Consider the following 24,438-nt stretch of genomic DNA (forward strand, 5'->3'; position numbering starts at 1 on the left):
TGTTTATGAAAACCAAAAAAGATCCCTACTTAGTTTATCTGATCTGTCCATATTTGAATAAGCTACCATCTATTAGGAGTTGTGTGTTTTTCTTTTTTTTCTTTTTTTTTTTTTGAGACGGAGTCTCGCTCTGTCGCCCAGGCTGGAGTGCTGTGGCCGGATCTCAGCTCACTGCAAGCTCCGCCTCCCGGGTTCACGCCATTCTCCTGCCTCAGCCTCCCGAGTAGCTGGGACTACAGGCGCCCACCACCTCGCCCGGCTAATTTTTTATATTTTTTAGTAGAGACGGGGTTTCACCGTGTTAGCCAGGATGGTCTCGATCTCCTGACCTCGTGATCCGCCCGTCTCGGCCTCCCAAAGTGCTGGGATTACAGGCTTGAGCCACCGCGCCCGGCCTGTGTGTTTTTCAAGTCACATATCCAGTCCTTGTGTCTGAGATGAGATGTCCTAGCAGATAGTGAGACAATATTCCAACATCACAGAAGAGAGGGATACCCACCATGGCCATGGCAGGAACACTGCTTGCTGTTTGCCTTGCCATCCTGCAGGGTTTTCATAAGTAGAGTAAGAATCAGTGAATGGCAGCAGAAGTGGCACCTCCAGGGAATGAGGGGATACTTGGCCTTCTGGTGGGGAGAGGAGAACTGTCCATAGTGCACACTGGTATTTAGGATCAAGAGTCTGTCATGACTCTGGCATCCCAACTCAAAGGTCAAGAAGAGGTCACAAGATCGTAGGTCATTAGATGGGCAGAATGGAGATGAATCCTTAGCATTCTCTAGGAAGCCCCTTAAGGTGAGGAGTCTTAAACTAGACACAGCCAACTTTCTGTATGGCAGATTCGACCAATAATGGATTAAACACATTTGGGGGAAAAAAACAAAAAAAGATAACAATACAACAAAATAATACAAATAAAAAACATAGCATAACCACTATTTACATAGTGTTTACATTAGGTACTAGAAGTAATTAGGTAATATAAGTAAATAAGAGATGATTTAAAGTATATGGGAGGATGTGTTATATGCAAATAATATGCCATTTCATATAAGGGACTGTGGATTTTGGTATCCATGGGTAGGAGGGGGGTCCTAGACCAATTCCTCATGGATGCTGAGGGATAACTTTATTAGGAAGGACTTAACATGACAGCCTTGCTTCTAAAGCCGGAAAGGGCCAGCGCTCAGTATTGAATGATCAGGAGTTGCTCATTTTACAGCTATGACTGAGGCAAAGACTGGCAATCTGCCCCATGGGTTAGGTCTCTGCACCTCAATGCCATTGAGGTGGCTTCATCTGGTGGAAAACACTTTGACTTGCAATCATCAATCTGGCTGCATGCCCTTGACAAGAAAATCACTTTACATTTCTCTCTCCCAAATTCATTCTATTGACTGTTCCTTTAACTTCTAAAACCTATAATTCTAGGATCAGGCAATCAGCATTCTCAAATACTTGAGTGAAATTACAGCCAGGTGTCTTCTGCCTCCCAGTTCCCATGACTGTGGTTTCCTCTCTGCAACCCTCTGGCACATGGGTTCTCAGGGCTGACCTGAGAGGTGTCCAGTCTACACGGTGTAGAAGTCCACACACTGGTGGCATCGATGGGCTATTTTCTTAAAGTACTCATCCAGGGGCATGATCAGGGCTGGTGAGGAGAGAGAGGTCTGTCATGGTATTTAAAAGTCATCATGACATGTGTTAAATGGCCAGTAAAATATTTTTTGTAATCATTATTGGGCCTTTCCTTCTTTGACAAGTGGGTTGTGGTTTGCAACTTCTCTTTCCATGCCATCAGGGCTTCTACCTGCTCTTTTAACAGGTGAAGAGTCTGATATAAAAGGTTTCCTTCACCTGAGAACCATTCCCTCAGCTTCCTCTCCCAACCTGGCCTGCTTTGTTCTGCCTTGCTCGACCACTGTTCCCATTTTATGATAAATCTGGCTCCAAACTCCACATGGTCCTATGCACTTAATACCCTGGGTTGTCCTCTTGCCTTATAACCCTGGTCTGCCCAAGACTCTGATTCTACTTTGCACCAAAACCGTTGTTAGATATAAACCCTACTCACTTTTATGTGGTCCCAGCTCCTAAAACCCCAACCTTGACCCCCATCTAGCTGCCTGGGGGTGTGACATTTATGTCGGATTATGTTAAAGAGTATTGTGGGCTTGGTTAGAGATAAGATTCTACTGGGCTGGAATATGACATCAGGAAATTAGCTCCCTAAATGTGCTGTGTGTGCTCTGAGTAGAGCTGTATCCTAATCCACATGCTCTTAAGTGTCACAGTGCTTGAATGGAAATGAGGAGTCCATTCACCTCCCTGAGTTCTGTGCAGAGAGAGCTTGAAACAGTCAGTCACTGGACGCAGGCACATATAGGCCATCTGACAGACCAAGGTCTCCAAAGGAAAACGGTCTCAAGAAAAGATGATGGGGCTACCAGGAGAAACAAGCACCGCGAGTGAAGAGGATGGCTGCGGAACAGTTAACCTTGAGCAGGGAAGCAATGGCTCTACATGGCGTGTGAGGGAGGCTGTCCTTGGTCTCTGCAAATCAGCCTCCTTGTTTCACTTCCCTCAGAGTGTCATTGTGCACCGGGAAGGTAAGGTGTAAGGCAAGGAGAGAAAAATTTCAGACAGTGGTAAGAATTGGGAAGAAAGGAAACTAACATAAAATGATGATTGTGGGAGAGAGGCTGGGGTAGAGGTGAGGCTGTATTAGAGTATCTCAGGCTCAGGCTCCAGAGCTCTTCTGCAATACCCTCTCCCCAAGTGAGCTCATCCTGTCCTGACAATTTAAATGTCATCTGTATTCTGATGACCCCCACATTAGTACCCCCATCCCTGTCTTCTTTCCTGAGCTCCAGACTTACACATCAAAATACCTACCTGGCATGTCTGCTTCAATATCCAAAAGGCTTCTAAATTTAGCATTGTCAAATCCAAATTCTTGATACTCTAGCCCTTTGGATCTCTACTTTTTCCATCTTTCCTGTTCCAGTAAACACCATGAGAGTTGACCTAAATGTGTCCTTGATTCTTTTCTTGATTCCTTTCTTTCTCTCACACATATGGCAACCATAGAACTTATCATCCAAACTGGAACAATTCTGAGAGTAAATTGGGGAGCTATTAATAATTAGGCTGTGTGATACTGTGATATATAATAAGGACCATCTATATTTTGGTCTTCATCCCAGCTCCCAGCTAGAACTCCTAAAATCCTTGTAATTTCCTAAGTGATGAGAGTGATAAAGGTGAAAGGGCAGTTTTTGTAATTCATAAGAAATCCTTTTCAACCACACCTGAGTTTATGTTAATGAGGTAACTTTGAAAAGCTCCTAAGAAAAAGGTCTAGTTGCTTGGGGAACCAATCTTGTGATTAGAGGGTTGGAATTTTCAGATTCCCTCACTCCTACCCCTGCTCCCTAAGGAGGGAAGAGGGGCTGAAGGCTGAGTTGATCACCAATGGCCAATAATTTAATCAGTCATGCCTACATGATGAAACTTCAATAAAAACCCCAAAGGATAGGGTTCAGAGAGCTTTTCCCTGACTCTGGAGTAAAGATGGAAGATTCCATTTGGTTTCAAATTGTGTCAATAGAGCTAAAAAGATCATATGTAGACTAAATTATGTGTGAGGTATGTAAGACTATTTACTATTTGTATGGTGGTGAGGGGAAGTGGGGAATATATTTTCCAAGCATAGCTTTATCCAATAAACATGACCCATTTACCAACCCTCTAATAATATATCATGAATATTTTCTCATTCAATCCTCACATCAAGTCTATGGGGCTGGCCTTACACGTGGGGAAGCCTGGGCATAGACAGGTGAAGTAACTTGTGCAAAGTCACACCACTAGGAATTATTAGAGCAAAGATTTGAATTGAGACCCATCTGACTGCAAAGTTGGTATCTTTAGCTATTGCCCTATACCAGATTTAACTTGCTTAAATCTTTAAGAAACATGGTACACCAGCCAAATCCTCCTCTCCACTTTTAGTTGTAGCCCGTATTCTCCATGTTACCATCTAAAAGACCTTGCTGGGAGGCTTCTACTGTGAAGAACTTTAGCAAATATTACTTCATGGGAAACTGCATTGAAATGATCTTCTCCAGGTAGATGTGACATGAAAGTGGCCATGATTATGCAAGATGCTGGTGACTTTCTTTTAATTGTGATCTGTACAAAGCCAAGCAGAGACTGAGGTGCTCATCTGGCTAATTCAAGGTCAGTCTCTCTTTCATATACCGGAATGGTTGGATACTTCAACAATGTGAAATAAACGCCTTTGATGTTCCATTTCAGGCTGTGAGCCTTCATCTAACCTGAAAGTCACTCCTTCTGAAGGCCAATCATGCTTTAATAAAAATAAATGGTTTAAGTTAACCTGATGCTTATTATAGCTATGGCCTGCACAGCTATAACTTTTTGTTGAATGGAGTGGAATACTGACCATTAAAGGAGAAATATTTTTCTAAGGGAAATTAAATGTTATTCCACCCATCAAAGGGCTATAGTGTCCATTTGATCAGGAAGGAGTGTTAACTTTTAACATGATCACAATTCACTGAGTGACCCTATGGTAGCATTCTACAATTCAAGGAAGGTTAATAAAATGGGAGGATAATAAAAATTTAAACCCCATGAACCACTTTCATACCATTACCTTTCAATTTGTTTTTCATATACCTCACACTATGCATGTATCTGGACACACATGCAAGCTAGATCTACCTGCACAAACTAATATAATGATTGAAGTCATTACTCAACTAATTCAAGCTTAATATTTCATCCATATCTTTACTGCCTAATAATTACTTGAATTATCTACAGGGCCAAAAATACAGGGATGCCATTTCTAATATCATTGTCTGATTAACATCTCTCTCTCTCTCTCTCTACACACACACACACACACACACACGTATATATGAATACATATGAAGAAACACATATAGTTTACATTTTTATTGTGTTTAGATAATGATTATACTGTTTTCTAAGAAGAGTTTGCAAACTCTTCTCCATTTTCTTCATTCTACAGCTGTGGTTTCCAACACAGTGGTCACTAGCCATGTGTGGCTATTTAAATTTAAGTTAATTGTAACAAAATAAAATTTAAAATTCTGTTCCTCAGTTACTAGCCACATTTCATGTGGCCACCATATGGCAGTGCATATGTGCATATATAGGACATATATATACACACACACAAATAATGAAAATGACATATATGATATATATGTTTTATGTATAACACACACACATATATAAAAGTTTCTCATACGTAATCCTATATAAACCAACTGAAGCATGTTAGTTCTACATCTCATTTTCATTGCCTTGTGTTTGAGATTCCACCCATTTAAATTCCAGAATATTCAATGAAAGTGGCAAAATTGAATTTGTAAGCAGTCATCAAAGAATCTATATGATAGTAATAAAGGATACCATGCCTTGAGTGCTGATTGAATGATTAGTGCCAGGCTCAGTGGCTTTAAAAGTAATACATATTAATACATTTAATCCTCACTGTGACCATAATAGAAAGGTATATTCCATTTAGTTTGGAAAAACAATGAGTAAAGAAATTAAGTTTCCCATTTTGGGTAAGCAGTGGAACTTCATTACTACATAGCCATAAAAATCATGTTTTTGAAAATTATTTAATGATAGAGGGATATACTCACTATTCAATAAAAGGCAGAACATAAAACATATATGGATATGTTTGTGTCTCCTGCATATCTAGATATACACATAACGAAAAGGCACTCACCATATATAGAGAGAATTAAAAATACCTGAAAGGTAATATACTCACATGTGAACAATTTAGTGGGGTAGTGGATAACTTGTCTTTTTCACAGTTTTTCTATGATTGTTATATTTATTGAAATAAGCATGTATCATTTTTGAGACTCAGATATAAGCAATAAAAATGTTTTCAAAAATTGTCCCAGAAGCTACAGAAAATTTAAGCAGAGAATTTGCGATAACATTAATAGAAAAAGAAGAGTTGTCTCCTAAAACATTCATGAACTTAGACCTCAGTAACTTACAGAAAATTTCTACCAATACTTTAAGAATCAGCTAATTCCAGTGCTATTTAAAATGCTTGAGTGCAGTGTTACCAATAAGAATTTCTGCAATGATAAAAAGGTGCTATACATGCACTGCCATATGGTGGCCACATGAAATGTGGCCAGTAACAGGAACAGAATTTTAAAGTTTATTTCATTACAATTAATTTAAATTTAAATAGCCACACATGGCTAGTGACTACCATGTTGGACACCACAGTTCTAGATTACAGAAAATGGAGAAAAGTTTGTAAATTCTTCTTAGAAGACAGTATAATCATTATCTAAACATAATAAAAATGTAAACTATGGACAGATTTCATATATGAATATAAAGGCAAAAAATAATATAATAAACACTAGCAAATATAATCTCAAAAACATTAGAGGAATAGTATATAGTAGAAATTCAGGATTGTTCATAATGGAAATCCATTAATATCATCCATTTATTTGAATAGATCTAAAGAGAAAACTTAAGACTATGGCCATTGGAAAGGCATTTGCTAAAATCAAACATCCATTCTTGATTACAAAATTCTTAGTAAGATAGAACTAAGTTGATACTTCTGACATTATATATTTTATAACATGATAAACTATATATCTCAACCTAGAAGACTACATGGGAAAATAATAAAATGAAGAAATGACAAAAACAATCCCATTTAATTGAGGATGTTCCCATTAAATACACAATGAAGATAAATATGTTCACTGTAACCACGATTACTTTAGTTTATTCTGGAGATTCCAATCAATGAAATTAGATAACAGAAAAACCAGGATGTCTAGCATTTGAAAGCGGTAAGTTATCCCTGATTGTGGGCATTATTAATATAGTTCTGCAACACTAATATAAATAATCACAAATACTACAAAGTAGTGGTTAAGGGCATGGACTCTGGAGTCCTGCTGCTAGTTCAATTGCTGGCTCCATCAGTAACCAGCTATGTGACCTCGGGCAAATTACTTAAAATCTCTGTGCTTACTTCCAATGTTGTAAAATGAGGACAATAAACTTATTTATTATGGGGCTACTATCTATTAAGGCGAAAGTAGGTAAATAGAGCAAGAGAGGTCTTAGGACATGCCTGCAGCATATAATAAATGCTATACATTATTATAATTAGGGTTATAACAATGAGGCTATTAATAATATACAAAATATACAACAATCCAAAGTTTCCAATATGAAAAAATGAATTTAAAGTATAATAGTAACACAATGATTAAATACCTAGAACTAAACTGAAGAAAACTGTACAAGATTAATAAATACTGAAAAATGCTACTGGGAATAAAAAGAGTTGAATAAGGGGAAAACATATTATATTTGAATAGGAAGATACAACATCATAAAGTTACAAATTTCCCCTAAATTATCCTATAAGTTTAAAAACTCATATAATGATTCTAAATTCATACAAAAATAAACATGAAAAGAATAAAAATAGAGCAATAAAGAAAACAGCATGAACAGCCGTGAGACATTATAATTCTAGAGTACTAAAAACAAGATGGTGCTGCAGTATGAATAGAGACCTAGATTCATGGTACCGGTTAGAGAGCATGGAAATAGAAGCAAGTATATATGGGTATTTAATATATGTTAAATGGGGATACTGCATATGAGAGGGGGAAAGATTAATTATTCAGTAAATGCCAGTTACAAAAATGATAGGCCATCTGAAAAAAATAATGTCGGCTCTCTACTTCATTCTTTACACTGAATAAGTTCTCTACAGATTAAAGATTTAATGACAAAAAAGAAATTTAAAAAGTAGAGGCTGAAAACATGAATGCTTTTCAGTAGTCTTGGTCTATAGAAAATCTTATTATGGAAATACTAAAACCACTATGAGATCACACCTCACATCTGTTAGGATTGCTATCATCCAAAAAACAAAAGCTAACAAGTGTTGGTGAGGATATGGAGAAAAAGGAATCCTAGTACACTGTTGGTGGGAATGTAGGTGGGCGCAGCCATTAGGGAAAACAGTATGGAGGTTCCTAAAGAAACAAAAAACAAGTATACACATGTAACAAACCTGCATGTTATGCACATGTACCCTAGAACTTAAAGTATAATAATAATTAAAAAAAAAAAAAAGAAATAAAAAACAGAACTACCATTTAAGATTCACCAATCCCTCTTCTGGGTATATACCCAAAGGAGATAAAATCACCACCCTGGAGAGATATCTGCACTCCCATGTTAATTGTGGCATTACTCACGATAGCCAAGATAGGGAAGCATCCTAAGTGTCCATGTATCCACTGAAGGATGAACGGATAAAGAAAATGTATATACATACACATATACAATGGATTATTAGTGTTTATCCTCAACAAGGGACATCCTGACATTTGCCACAACATGGATGGGCCTGGAGGACATCATGTTAAGTAAAATAAGCCAGACACAGAAAGAAAAATACTGAATGATCTCACCTATATATGGAATCTAATTTTTAAGAAAAGTCAAATGTCCAGAAATAGAGAATAAACCAGTGGTTACTGGGCAGGGGGGGAGTAGAGAGAAAATGGGGAAATGTAGGTCAAAGGATACAAAGTAGCAGAATGTACCATGAGCAAGTCTAGAGAGCTAATATACAATGACTACAGCTAAAAAATTGTATTAGAAATTTCTATTAAGTAAGTAGATTTTACCTGCTCTTGTCATCAAAAAACTATGTGAGACAATAGATATGTCAATTTGCTTTACTATGTTAACCATTTTACTGTCTGTATGACTCCCCAAACATCATGTGGTAAACTTCAACTATACACAATAAAATTTATTTTTTTTAAAAAAGATTAATACACCAGGTGTAGTGGCTCACACCTGTAATCCCAGCACTTTGGGACGCTGAGGTGGGAAGACCACTTGAGGTCAGGAGTTTGAGACTAGCCTGGCTAACATAGTGAAAACTCACCTCTACTAAAAAAACAAAAATTAGCCAGGTGTGGTGGCGTACACCTGTAATCCTAACTACTTGGGAGGCCAAGGAACGAGAATCTCTTGAACCCAGGAGGCAAAGGTTGCAATGAGCCAAGATCATGACACTGGACTCCAGCCTGGGTGACAGAGTGAGTGAGACTCCATCTCAAGAAAAAAAGATAATAAATGTAGCTCTGTAAAAACCAAAAATTTCTGCATGGCAAGAAGCACCACAGATAAAATAAAATGCAATGACAAGCTGAGGGATGGGAAGGTGAATACTATTCTATAAAAAAGGGTTAATTTCCTTGACTAATAAAGAGTTTATACACATTAATAATAAAATGACAACTCAATTGAAAAGAAGTCAAATAATAAAAGTAGACATTTCACCAAAAATATTCACTTTTTCTATTGTACTTGAAAAGATGTTCAACATTACTTGTAATAAGAAAAATGTGGTACCATTTTTAACCTACCAAATCACTAACAACAAAAAAAGCTATAACATTTTTTTTGGTAAGGATATGGGGAAACAGTAATTTTCATATACAGTTGGTTAAAGTGTAAATTGGTTCAACGTTTTTTGGCAGACCATGTGGCAGTATCTATCATAGTCTAAAATGTATATGCCATTGCCCTAGCAACTAAACTTCCAGGATTTTACCTTGTAGATATACTTACAAATGTACGAAGTGTCATGTGTACATATTTTCTTAAGAAGAGAAAACATGTCCATTAATAGGTGCTGGTTAAATAGATGTGACACATACAATGGAATGCTATGCAGTCATTAGAAATGAGAAGGAAGCTTGGCTTATGTATAGATGTGAATTAATCTGCAAGATGAAGTGAGAGAGAAGGGGTGCTATCATTTGTTGTTGTTGTTGTTGTTGTTGTTTTAAATATATGGGCATATGTGTTTATAAGTGCATAGAAAAATTCCTGGAAGATATTCCAGGGAGAGGAACTGGGTAGCTGAGAGACACACATGGGAAGGCAATTACTTTTCATTACACGCCATGTGATACTTTTTTGCATTTTGTAACATGGGTATACATGATATGTTTAATTGCTATTTAAAATAGGTTTTAGTTTTTATCTCTTTTTTTAACTTCGGTTCACAAGGAGGAAATCTTGGCTCTTTCCAAATTATCTTCACACTATTAGCACTTCCTTTTGTTCCCTTCATTATGTGCATAAATAAATGTCAAAAACATAAGCAATGGGAATGTGGGACAAATCACCTTCATTTTACACAAAAATACAGTAAAACATCAAAATAGGTATATTTGGATAATATCTGAAAAATGATAAGCAAATGTTAACAGTGTATATCTTGAGTGGGGGTGTTTTGGTTTTGGCTTGGTATTTTCTGTCATATTCAAAGTTGTTTATACAATAATATATAACATTTTTGTAACGATTTTTAAAAGTTTTTTAACTTTTTGCTACTCACCTGGTTCCTATCCCTGGCATTTGCATATCGAAATCTCTGGATGTAATAAAAGACGAGCCATGCGAGGGAAATGATCATCAGGACAATGAAGGAGATAGAGACAAACACAACCGAAGTGCGGCTCACATATTTCTGCAAGTTCCGGGTTCCGATGGTGATGTACATGGTCACGGTGATGTTTCTTTCCAGCAGGCTTACTATCTCCTTCCCTTTTGGCTCAGGAATCATTATGGCCACGATGTCTTCTACACCTGTGGCGAGAGGGGCAGGAAGGGGCAATAAAGGTTAGGACATAAGATGCGGGGGATGTGTGAGATGTGTGGACACAGTCACATGAAACCAAATACGGACAGTACTTTTGAGAATTCTGTGCTGAGCTAAGAAGACCTAATAGTTAGAAACCAAGTCAAATTTTCTCTTTCTTCAGTTACCTAGCTTTCTTCAGCTGCTGTTTTATATGTGAAAAAAGAACCTAAAATGAATTCATGATTTTAGTACCAGTGAAGTCATAATCATGCTATGCCCTTTTCAACTCTCCAAAGCATTGACCCCAGGTCTGGTAAAGAAAAGTGGACCCTTCCCAACCAGCCCAGTTCTATGTTGCATTCCACAGATTCCCTGAGGATGGGAATGGGACTTTGCATTTCATGACAAAAGGGTAAAATGTCCTGCATTATGCCACCTGAGATGAGAGCTCTCTTTTCCTCACACTATGAATATTCAACTATAGATCTCTCTGTATTATTTCCAAGGTAATTTTCTCCTATAGCGTGTACCCAAGCAACCAAAAGAGAATATTTCTTAAGGAGCTCTAATATGATTTGCCAACATGAAATTATAATCCCGGAACTACTTTCTGCTTATTTTACCTAATTCAATGGAAACAGCATGTTTCCACTGAACCGTGTACCAAGCAAAGAGAAGTGTGGTTTCCATTGAACCACAAGCCACATACCAAGCAAAGAGAAGATGGAAGCAGTACAGATAATTCCAGGATTGTTTCACTTCCACTCAGATACTCCCACCATGGCTGCCTCAGTTATTAGACAGCTTGGATCAAAAGTGCCATTTTTTTCTTGGGCCACTTTTATATATATGGGTCATTGTCCTTACACATCATGACACTGTGTGAAGTGAAGCCTCTTGGTGAGGAGTTCTGGGGTCCCTACAATGGGTTCTTCAGTAATATCATACTGAACTGGGTTCATTTGAATCTCGTATGATATTATCATCATATTAATTTCATTAGGGTATGTTCTCAGGAATCACCCCAATTCAAATCTAGGGAGAAAGATGCAAGATGGTTAGGGCACAGAGGTCTCACAGCCACATGGAAATATCCCATTACCTGGAGTGACTACAAATTAAAGGGAAGAAATTTGCAACAGGGATATTGTAGATTTAGGGCAAAATTAAACTTCACTACAGCTGCTTAACACTGGCTGTATTCACATGTTGAGGTCAGTTAGATGGAACTACCAGGTTACATTTGCTCAGGCTGTTGCAAGTTTCTTAGAATGTTACTTAGGGCTTTCCTTTGACCTTGATCTCCGTGCAGGTTTTCAATCTTAAATTCCTTGATGGTGTTTCACTTAGGCTGAACAAATACTTTAAAACTACATATTAAAGTGTCCGTGTAAGCTATATCAATTATATATTTAAAAATTTCTAAAACTTTTGCAAATCCAATTGCAAAATCATAAAGCCACAGCGTGGGTTTGGCTGTTATTTCTGGGAATAACTGAAACTGGTGGCTCGATTCTCAACTCTGAAGAATTTACTGGCAATTTTGACACACCTTTTCTTTTCATTTTTACTTCCGTTAATGGCTGCATGTGGTCTGAGGCTGTGTGGGGGATTAAGGCTGCTGACTGGTTTTGTCTCTAAAGAAGCATGATCTTTGTATATTGAACTAATCTGGCCTAGTGAGGCTCATCCTGGTGCTGCAGCTATTTATAGTCACTGAAGTAATGGTAGAATAATAATCTCTCATTTCATCTATTCCCTTATTTATATTATTTTGGCATGTTTACTTAAAGCTCTAGAAGTACTTTTCTTTTTTTTTTCAGGATGGGATCTTGGGGTTATTTATGAGGCTTTGGATGTTCAGAAATGTGCAAGTTTTACATTTTTTTTTTTTTTGTTTTTTGAGACACAGTCTTGCTCTGTCACCCAGGCTGGAGTGCAGAGGCATGATCTTGGCTTACTGCAACCTCTGCCTCCCAGATTCAAACAATTCTTAGAGGCCTCAGCCTCCCAAGTAGCTGAGACCACAGGTGTATGCCATCATGCCTGGTTAATTTTTGTATTTTTAGTAGAGACAGAGTTTCGCCATAGTGGCCAGGCTGATCTTGAACTTCTGACCTCAAGTGATCTGCCTGCCTTGGCTTCCCCAGGTGCTGGAATAACAGGCCTGAGCCACCACGCCCAGACTTACATTTTTCAGTAGTCAGATTTCGCTATTATATTCCTTTATGGCTTCCAGTTTTGATACTCTTTAGAAAACTCTTTTCCACCCAAGATTAAAGAAATACTTATCTAAAATACCTTCTCAAAACCTTATTATAGCTTTACTTTTTACATTTAAGTTTTGAACAATCTGCGATTCAGTAACAGTATTTATTGAATTCTTACCATGTGATAAACAGAAAGAAGGAAGATTAGGATGCAATTTTTTCCTTTAAATTGTCAGATATATTTAGGTCAATTTTGCACTTTTTTGCTCTTGCTGTGAGGTTGACCTACGTTTTGCTGAACCTGTACCAGGCTGTTTTAGTTGTATAGCTTTTGACATATTTACTATCTGGTAGCCTAACTCTTCCTTCACTATTTCCCTCCCTACAATATTCCCATTAATTACTTATACTTAGGAAACTAGAGTCTAACAGAGTTGGCTTCTGGATGTGGACAGCTTGTTTTAAACCCCAGTTCAGCACTTTAAAAATAGGCAACCAAATTTTGAATCTCCAAAAAGCTTTAAACCACTCATCATCCATTTTCAGGGACTTCAGAAAACATTTTCTCTTCCTGTAGGGTAAAGTATAATTAACTATTTTAAAGCATTTATTTTAAACTTCAGTGCTTAGTTACACTGCTTGTGTTGTCTGTGCCACTGTTGTGCCCTCATGATATATAACATCTACTCAGAAAGACAAACAGTACAAATGGCAGTAAGGAGGGCCTGTTCATCCGAACTTCAACCTTATTCATTTTCAGTATTCATAATACATTTCTAGAGTTCATCTTGGTAAAAACACGTAAGATTTTGGGAGATTACTCTGGTGTGCTTTAGTCTATTGTGCATCGTAAAAAGTGATACTAGGGATATGTATTTATCCTAATAGAAACAGTCACTAAGAATTTAGGTATCTAGGGTGTCCAAAAAAAGATACAAAGCAAAGTGGATTTGGATGAATTATCTTATTCTGATCAATGCACAAAATCTAGGGCAAAATGCTCCTCCAGGATCTATATTGTTCAACTGAGGCATGTGCACTGATACGGGTATCAAATTCCCTGATCTTTGCTTCATTTTGGAATCTGCAGCTACAGTGTAAGGGAGAAGCCAGCAGGTTCTCCCAAGTATACTAGGACACGCTCTGCTTCTGTGGGTGTGTGTGAGGCAGGGAAGGAGAAAAATGGGTGGTGCTAGGGGGAGTGGTGCAAGCCCAGCACAGTGATTTCAGAGTTCAATGCTGCCTTAAGTGGCTACTACGCATCTATGACATTCCAAGGCCCAGGGAAAAGAAGTTAACAAATAGCATATCTGGTATGGGAAAACCCACAAAGAGGTCCTGCTATTTGGGCAATTCTATTTATTGTGACAGAGAGTGCCTCTTTTTGCAAAATTATATCAGCCTACTATCTATTTTCCTCCCAAAGGAACTTTATACTTGTGAGTGGTGAGAGGTTGCTATTATGTAATTACCGTGTGCTCTGGAAAAGCTCTACAGTCAGGGAGAAAATGTGTGACCAGGACACGTATGACCTGGCTGCCAGACGACAGCAGAGAAGCATCCTGTATTTTTAGTGCTTCCTTTTCCCATGAGAGTGCTCCATTGCCAGGATCTAATTTGGTATATGCAGATCAATAAGGAATCAAAACAGAAGTTCACAAAATCAAATCATGTTTAATAACTAGGAAAGCCTTTACTTGTAAAATCAAACCAGGTTGTTTAGACACTGTATTAATAAAATATCTAGAATACCAGTACAGTGCTAGACATTTCACAAAGCCTGTAACCCCATTCTTCCCTGGGACCCTGGAGATTGACAGCATCTCTCCCTGGGTTCATTTGATCAAAACTTCTTTTTCAACCTCTTGTATTCTTTTCGCTCCATTAACCTTTACTTCAATCTCAGTCTCACTGTTGGCCCTCTAGAACTTAGGTGGCAAAAAAACAAAACAAACAAACAAAAAAAAACACCTTATATTGTCCCATTCGTATATATTTTCTATTTGTACACTTAATATCTACTTTTTCAAAACTATAGTCCTCTTGTTGATCATTTATTCTCAAAAGGAATGTGTATGAAATTATTTTAAAAACTGCAAAATACCATATAAATGTAAAGTGTAATTACTACTTTTTGTATCGCCAAGTATATTTTTAATAAACACAGATGCAAAAATCCTAAATACAGTACTGACAAACAGAATCCAACAATACAGTAAAAAAAATCTTCATGACCAAATGGGATTTATTCCAGGAATGTGAAGATGATTTAATATTAGAAAATATATTAGTACATTTTAGTACATTAACAAATTAAAGGAATAAGGCATATAATTATATTACATAGCTAGTTGTCCTCCAACATTGGCCTTTCTTCCTTCTACAGTATGAATGTTTTAGCTAGGCATAGGCTGTAAAGTGAAAAGGCTCCCCTGCAGCTGGGTGTGGTACGTGATTAGTATTTGGTCATCGAGGTTTGAGTACAGATGATACTTGCCACTCCAGGAACTTATCTACAAAAGAACTGAGTATGTGCTCTCCAGGTCCCTTCTCTCCCTTCCTTTTGACTTCAGATGGAGAGACATGAGCTTCATGGAGAAGGAACCCATCTGTTGAGGACTGAACACATTCCTGATTCTTTTTATGAGTAATAAAAGGAAATTTCTTTAATGTGATAATAAGGATCATTGAGAAATATTCCATTAAATGGGGGAAAAGCACTAGAAGTTTTTCAGCTAAAATCGTGAATAAGACAGGATGAGCCAACATTGTAAGAAGTTATACTTGGTGCAAAGAGACAAAGAAATTGGACTGCTAAGTTTTGGAAAGAAGAGCACACACTATCATTATTTGGGGTATTACATGACCATGTATAAAAGACAGGATAATTATGTTACTAAAACTAGTCCATTCAGGACTCTTCTCAGAAGTTACAGAGGGGAATCCATATTGACAAATGCAGACTGTACCTCCCTACCATCTCTATTGCCTGATACAAACAAGAAAAGTAAGTGATGAGAATAAATATATACAATTAATGTTGTCAATCACACATCAATAAAGCTAGGAAAATGTGAAAAAACTGGAAAGAAATAAATTATTCAACAGCAGTAAAATAAATAAGTAATCTGTGGTTTACTTACTTTTACTAAGAATTGATAATTCACAATGTCTTGACAATGTCACAATGTCTATTTATGAGAGAACTCAGTTATATTTGTAATACATGTACATTTTCAAACCGAGGTATTTCATTTTATCTTTAATTCTGAAACATTTTTCCTCACATCTGATTACAGTATTTCCTCCTAAATTTTTTCTCTCCTGTGATTCCTATTATCCTGTTGGGGTAGCACTTCCTCTTCTTCCTCCATATTTCTTATACCCCTCCCAATTAAAAAAAACTGTATTTTGAAATAATTATAGGCTAGTAACAAGTGGTATAAACATGCCAGGCATGGTGGCTCATGCCCGTAATCCCAGCACTTTGGGAGGCCGAGGTGGGCAGATCACCTGCGGTCAGGAGTTCAAGACCAGCCTGACCAACATGGTGAAATTTCGTCTCTACTAAAAATACAAAAATTAGCCAGGGATGGTGGCACGTGCCTGTAATCCCAGCTACTTGGGAGGCTGAGGCAGGAGAATTGCTTGAACCCGGGAGATGGAGGTTGCAGTGAGCCAAGATTGCACCACTGCACTCTAGCCTGGGTGACAAAGTGAGACTCTGTTTCAAAAACAAAAAACAAAAAACAAAAAGAAGAAAACAGTACACGGAGGTCCTATGAACCTATCTCCCAGCTTCCTCTGATGGTGTCATCTTATATAATTATAGTACATTATCAAAACAGGAAATTGGCAAAATATAATTAACTAAATTATGGAATTTATTTGGATTTCACCAGTTTTTGCATGTACAGAATTTTTAAATGTCTTTGTGTTTAATTCTATGAAATTTTATCACATATATAGAGTCATATAACCACTAACACAATTAAGACACTGACATATTCCACCATCAAGAAGAAATTCTCCCACTTTCCGCTTTCCCTTCCCTAAGCCTTCTATATTCTCCATATTAATTTTGTCAGTTCTAGAATGTTACATAAATGGAATCATATAGTATGTGACCCTCTAGATTTGCTTTTTCTCATTCAGCATAATCTCCTTATTATACAAACAAGCATGTATCAGTAATTCATTCCTTTTGATTTCTGAGTGTAATTCCATGGTAGAGAATGTGGAACACCACAGTTTAATTATTCACCAACTGATGGACATATGAATTATTGCTGGTTTTTGGATATTATTAATAAAGCTGCTATGAACATTAGTATACAAGTTTTTGGATGAATATAAATGTTCATATCTCTGGGATGAATGCAAAGGAGTATTATTGCTAGCCTGTATGGTAGTTGAACATTTGGTGTTCTAAGAAACTGACAAACTGTTTTCCAGAGTGGCTGTACCATTTTACATTCCCACCAGCAATGAATGATTCAGTTTCTTAGCATCCTGGTAGGACTTGGTATTATCACTATTTTATCTTAGCCATCCTGAGAGATGTCAGTGGTATTGCATTGTGTCTTTACAATATCTCTTTATTCATTCTGAGTGACTTATAATTTTTCAAGCTGATCTTCCAGCTTGTAAATTTGTCTTTAGTTGCATTCATTTATATTTTATCCCATATTTTGGTGCTCTTTGTTTAAACTACAGGTGACCCTTGATCAACATGGGCTTGAACTGCATGAGTCCACTAATACAAGAATTTTTTTCAATGAATATAATTGGTCCTTTGATCTGCAACCAAATGTGGATAAAAAATGCAGCATTTGAGGCTGGGCGTGGGGGCTCACACGTGTAATCTCAGCACTTTGGGAGGCCAAGGCAGGAGGACTGCTTCAGTTCAGGAGTTTGAGACCAGCCTGGACAACATGCTGAAACCCTGCCTCGACAAAAAATACAAAAATTAGCTGGGTGTGGTGGAATGCTCCTGTGGCTCCAGCTACTTGGGAGGCTGAGGTGGCAGGATGACTTGAGCCTGGTAGGTCGAGCCCGCAATGAGCCATAATTGTGCCACTGTGCTCCAGGCTGAGTGACAGAGCAAGACCTTGTCTCAGAAAAACAAAAAGATAAAATACAGTATTTGCAGGATTTGAAACCCAGCTATATGAAAGGCAACTTTTTGGGGATTCTGCAGAGCTGACCATGGGACTTGAGTTTGTGCAGATTTTGAGTTTGTGCAGGTATCGGCAGGTGGTCCTGGAACCAATCCCCAGGGAAGACTGACGGAAGACTGTATTGTATTTTTCACACTAAATATTTTCCATTGTGTGTGTATGTGTTTTATAAAACAACTTCTAGTTCCTGCTGCATAGGATCTCCCCTTAATATTTGTGGTCCATTTTTAAACCATTCTTTCTCAGGTGGTATCTACTCATTTTGTACTATCTTTAATAATGGTGGGATTCCTCAGTTGTCTTGATAACTTGCTAATGAGTTCATGTTCCCCTGATAGAACCAGTTTCTCTGCCTGGTCCTATTTTCTGGAGAAAACTGAGGTGGAGGTCTTAGTTGTGTTCCTCTAGAAGATCCACAAGAGAGTTTAGTATGTTTAGACAGCCCCAAGCACCAAGAAACAACCAATGAGGCTTCCCATGAGGGCAGGCTCCCTGCAGTATTACTGGCTTCTCACCCTCCTCTCAGATGACCCCATGTACCTTTTGCTGAAAGCACTGCTGAAGTTCCGGTCTTCTATGTCATGAGTTCTCACTCAGATCCTCATTCGATCATCGAATCCAACATAATTTCTTTTTTCAAACCCTTCCTATGTGACTCAAAGGTAAGCCTCTGGTTAACAAATTCCCTAACAGCCCTGGTCTTAGAATAATCCCTTCAGTTTCTTGATCCTTAACTTTCTTGCTTTGATTGGTTCAGCTTTCCTATGAAGACACTGATTTCTCTGCATTATGGTGAAGGAAAGAATTTTTTAAATTAAATTCATTTTTATTAAGCCACATTCATTCCACATACCTCGGCACCAGAAGACGGTTTGCTGAGTGTGCTCTATCTTGTACCTCCAGATCATTACTTCTAGCCCCATCACATCCTCCTTCAAAAGCCACTCATCTTTTGAGATTCTTTCCACTTGGACTTACAACCTTTTCCCCTCTCTCCTTGCCACCATCTTTCCTTCATTTAGCTCCTAGCTCACAATACTCTTCCTCCTCAAATCAGAATCTCAGTGTTTGCGAGGATGACCTAGCCAGTACTCAAGTCTGTCCATTGCTTGCTCCTCTCCTCCCTGCTGACCACTGCCTCCACTGCTCCCTAGACACATGTTCCCACTGTTGTATCCTGGACCTTGTCACCACTAGAAAGTGCACCACCTCTGGAATGCTGACTTCAAAGATGTCATTTTCCAGTGCCACTTCCTCTTCTTCCAGATCTCTTTGCTTAGTCATGCCCACCCCATTACTACCCTCTACTTTCTATCCATCAGCCCTCTCCTGGCCTCCCTTCTCTCCTTACCAGCCCACATTCCACGATCCATCATTATAAACTCTTCTTAAAATACCCTTAGCTCCCCTGCACTTCTATTTCTCCATGGAACCTGCCCTACAAAATTTTCTTTTTCTATGCTTCCACCTCTTCATGTGAACACTGCTAAGAGGAAAATCTCACAAGTCACCTTTTTTTCACTTAAAATTTATGATCACTATCCCCAGATGAACACATGCTATCACCCGCCCGCTATCACCCTGTTTTCCTGTATTTTGGACTCACTCCTGCTTTGTCCAAATGATGACCTTATACCTTTATGTCTCTCCAGGAACCTCCCACACCCTCTCCCACCACATTCTAAATCAGTGATGTTACCACAGAAGTCGTTGGGAAAAAAATACCCACAAGAGGCAAATATCCTGTCCTATTATTAAATGAGATAATTCACAATGAATTACTCGGCACAGGGCTTTCCATATAGAACCCACTAAATAGATGTTAACTTTTATTAGTACCATTATGTTGCCTTACCACTGCCAAATACACAATCAGTCTGCATCTGTGCCTCCTTCTCTTGTTACAATTCAGTCCAATTTCCCTCCACTATAATGACCTAATCCAATCAGTATGATTCCCTCACCTGTCACAGTCACTACTGCTCAGGTAGGGGCAGGGCACATAAGAATTTTATTTGAGTTATAACGAAGCAAAGACCTTCTTTTGGTCTTAAACAGGAGCATCTGTGGTTGTGAGAGTCATTTTCAGTCCATGAGGGCAAAAGACTAAGAATAGAGCTGGCAGTGAAGGAGGAGAGCCATAAACAACCTGATGACATGACTTGAGCCTTGATCAAGCCATAGCTGAAGTCAGTCTACCTTTGGGTTTTGCAGTTATTTTGCTAAAAGTGGTTTGGTTTGAATTTTCTGCCCTTTACGTCCATATTGTATAACCAGGTAGCGACATACACAAAAGTGAATCCAGGTCTTCTGAATTCCCAACCAGAGTCACTGAACCTCTCATTATACTCCCATGCAATTCCTTAGGTGGTCTATAATGTAATTTTACTTCAATCAACTTATTTGAATTCATATTCAAATTCACCAATAGTGTTTTCATACATTTCAGAAAAGAATATCCATATTATGCTAAATTATTGCTATCTGCCTTGCACATACGATTCCAAAGTCATCCTAGACCATGAATAAGCAGTCATTCCATATGGCTCCAAAGTATGTTCTATCAGCTTTTCTACCCTAGGGAGGAGTTAGTACTATCCTGAAATATGTATCTTTCCTGAAACTCATGGTATTACCATACTTGTTGAAGATGGGAAGTGTGTCGTCTGGAAGACAGTCTTAGTCTGAACAATAAAAATAGTTCCCAAGGGATAAAAACTTAAATTCACAGGACGAATTTAGGAGTTTGAAAATTTATCATTCAGGAACAAAATTGATAACCTGTAGAGCCAACCAACTGACTTGATTTCTCCAGAAGACCTCCAAGCTCAAAATATATAAGGCTCATCTAAGTTGCTGAATAAACACTGGTTAATCTGTGCTCCACCAATACTCTGCTGGCAACTTGAAATATTGCAAATGCTGATGTTCCTGAAGTGCACTGTAATTTCACAACAGATCCTCTCAGTGTAGATTTGTCATTACAGTTACAGCTAACTGTTATGGCATTTAAAAACATATTTAAAGGAGATGCTAACAAGAGCCATCTCACTGATGTCAATTCCTCAGCTATACTTGAGGTGATCAATGACTCATACTTTTTTGAAAGTTCGTAAACGTTCCTATTCTACAACTGTATAGAAGTATTTATGAATTTGTGGTAACTGTAGGGTGAGTGATGAATGCAGAATAAGAATTATTGAATGTTGACTTATTACATCATTGAGTGATGAATAGAGAATTATTTATGAGTTTGTGATAACTGTATGGGGAGTGATGAATATAGAATAAGGCATTGTATTTAGAAACTCACCTGTAGGATTTTCTTAGGAAATATTCAGTAAATCAGTCTTAAAAAATAACTTACTGCTAGTTCTGTGAGCATTTCAAATGGTTAAAAATAATATGATAGAGTCCAGGCTGAAATGAAACAAATCATAGAATACTAAATTGATTTTACAATAATTCCATTTTCATTAAAGTTAGTTTCTATTGGAGCAAATAATAATGCTTAAATAACTTTCTGCTTATATATAAAATATTTTAAATTCTAATTTTTGCTTGGACAAAAAACAATGTATACTCATTCTTTGGTGTATGCAAGGAATTGCTTCCAGGACCTCCACATATACAAAAATCTGCCCATACTCAGTAGGCCTGCAGTTGGCCCTGAGGAACCTATGTATACAGAAAGTAGGCTCTCTGTATATGCAGGTTTCACATCCCAGGAATACTCTATTTTCAACCTGTATTTGATTGGAAAAGATCTGCATATAAACAGACCAAACCTTTGCTGTTCAAGGTTCAACTGTACATGTAAGTCTTATTAAGGAGCAGACTAGTGGAATCACAGTATAGGAGACTGTGAGAGACCAAAATTTCCCAACATTTCAATCTTGATAATAATATCATAAATGAAATTAAATAGCAGAATCATTTACCATAACTTCTAACTGGGTGACTTTGGAAGATTTATTAAACCTTGAAGCTTCAGGTTCATTATTTTCACAACTCTCGTATGATGTACCAAAACGAAAGGGCTGAGTAAGGATTAAATGAAAGAATGCACACAAAGAACCTAGAACACAGATTACATTCAGTAAATATTAAGAGTTATTATTATCATCAACACCTATCAAGTAAGTACTTAAAGCATTCTAGATAATATGAAATGTGCATTTAGACCAAAAGAAGTAGAGTGGGAAGGAGCACACTAACCTTGGTTTCCACTGGGGTCCAGGGACAAGGATGAGTTTATGGACAACTGAGAGCATTGGATATTGTAGGGACCTCTGAAAATAGCTGGGGACCATAAAACCCAAGCTGGGCAAGTTGCCATTTCTGCAACATTAAAAGGTCAACTTTCCATCTGTTTTGGTCAATGAAAGGAAACTCGAAGGCAGATGAATGCAAAATCAATCTTCAAAGTAAAAAATGAATAATTGGGTTAGCAATTAATGGTTCAATTCATATTACTCTCTTAAGGTAGTGAAAAATAAAAACTGTAATTTTTAGTCTGAAAGTCACTTAATAAAAGAAAACATGCAATTATGTTTTATTTTGCTTTGAACTACTGGGAAAAATCACAATTAATCCCCTTTAGGCTATTTCCTTTTTTTCTTTTTCTTTTTTGATGGAGTCCCACTCTGTCACCCAGGCTGGAGTGCAGTGGCACGATCTTGGGTCACTGCAACTTCTGCCTCCTGGGTTCAAGTGATTCTCCTGCCTTAGCCTTCCGGGGAGCTGGGACTACAGGCTTGCGCCACCACACCCAGCTAATTTTTGTATTTTTAGTGAAGACGGGGTTTCACTATGTTGGTCAGGCGGCTGGTCTTGAATTCCTGACCTCAGATGATCTGACTGCCTTGGCCTCCCAAAGTGTTGGGATTATAGGTATAAGCCACCACGCCCGACCCCCTTTAGGCTATTTTTAACAATACATGGCAATAACCTAGAATTACAGTTAAAAAGCAATCACAGTATCATGGATCTAATGAACTTCTAGATATTTATGATATATTATACTGTACCACTGGAATAGGAAAATATAGATGGAGCACCTTGATATGGTTTGGCTGTGTCCCCCCACAAGCTCATCTTGAATTGTAGTTCCCCTAATCTTCACATGTAGCGGGAGGAGCTGGGTGGGAGGTAGTTGAATTATGCGGGCAGTTTCCCCCATACTATTCCTGTGATAGCAAGTTCTTATGGGATCTGATGGTTTTAAAGGGGCTTCCCCCTTCGCTCAGCTCTCATTCTTCTCCTTCTCCTTCCTGCTGCCATGTGAAGAATGTGTTTGCTTCCCCTTCTGCATGACTGTAAGTTTCCTGAGGCCTCCCCAGTGCTATGGAACTGTTACTGAGTCAATTAAACATCTTTCCTTCATAAATTACCAGTCTCAGGCAGTTCTTTATAGAGCATAACAGACGAATACACACCTCTTCTCAACAATTTTTGGTTATTTGTCTGGCAGAAGTTATCTGGAAATTCCCAATTTACTGTATAATTTTTCATTACTTTTACTTGCTTAATAATTTCTATGTGTAAGTATTCAACAACTTATCTTCAGCAGTCTTTGAAAGTTGAAGTGAGAGATTCCTTTATTAAAAGCTAAGATTGGAAAATCCCTGTTTTTAAGGCCAATTAAAGTTTACTATTTTGGTTTCTAGAAGCTGGAAATCCCCATATAGTTTTCCCTATGGTAAGATGACGTGTACTATAAATTCAACAAACATTAAGGTCAAGTTAAAAGACCAACTACAGGTTGAGTATCCTTATTTGATATGATTGGGACCAGAAGTGTCTCAGATTTTGGAATTTTTCAGATTTTGCAATATTTGCATATACATAATGAGACATCTTGGTGACAGAATCCAAGTATAAACTCAAAATTCATTTATGTTTCATATACACTTTATACAAATAGTCTGAAGTTAATTTTACATAATACTTTTAGTAACTTTTTGCATGAAATAAAGTTTGTGTACACTGAACTATCAGAAAGCAAAGGTGTCACTCTCTATGCCACCCACTTGGACAATCTGTGGTTGTTTGGCACCACCATCATTTACCAAAAAGCAGTATTTTTTAATACTTATTCACACATAGGTACTTAACAGTAAAAAACATGACATACCATTGATACAGAGAAAAAACAATGTGTTTGGGGTAACTAAGCAGCACAGTAGCTGCTGTAGCATCACCAGGTGCTTATATCAGCTGTTAAATAGCAGCAACAAACAACAGCAGGATTTTGGTCTCCACCTGTGATGCCATGTTTTGTTTAAAAGGTTATAGT

The 24,438-nt window shown here is 37.8% G+C and overlaps 1 protein-coding gene across 1 annotated transcript in view; it reads right to left on the reverse strand.

Annotated features, from left to right (window-relative positions):
* RNF150 (ring finger protein 150) overlaps positions 1-24,438 on the reverse strand; it is a 282,044-nt gene that overhangs the window by 91,408 nt on the left and 166,198 nt on the right. The window contains 1 exon segment of the mRNA XM_033215333.1: positions 10,505-10,755. Within this exon segment, the coding sequence (XP_033071224.1) occupies positions 10,505-10,755 (251 nt within the window).

The sequence above is a fragment of the Trachypithecus francoisi genome, unplaced genomic scaffold, assembly GCF_009764315.1.
Source record: "Trachypithecus francoisi isolate TF-2019V2 unplaced genomic scaffold, Tfra_2.0 Lachesis_group1, whole genome shotgun sequence".
NCBI classification, from domain to species: Eukaryota; Metazoa; Chordata; class Mammalia; order Primates; family Cercopithecidae; genus Trachypithecus; species Trachypithecus francoisi.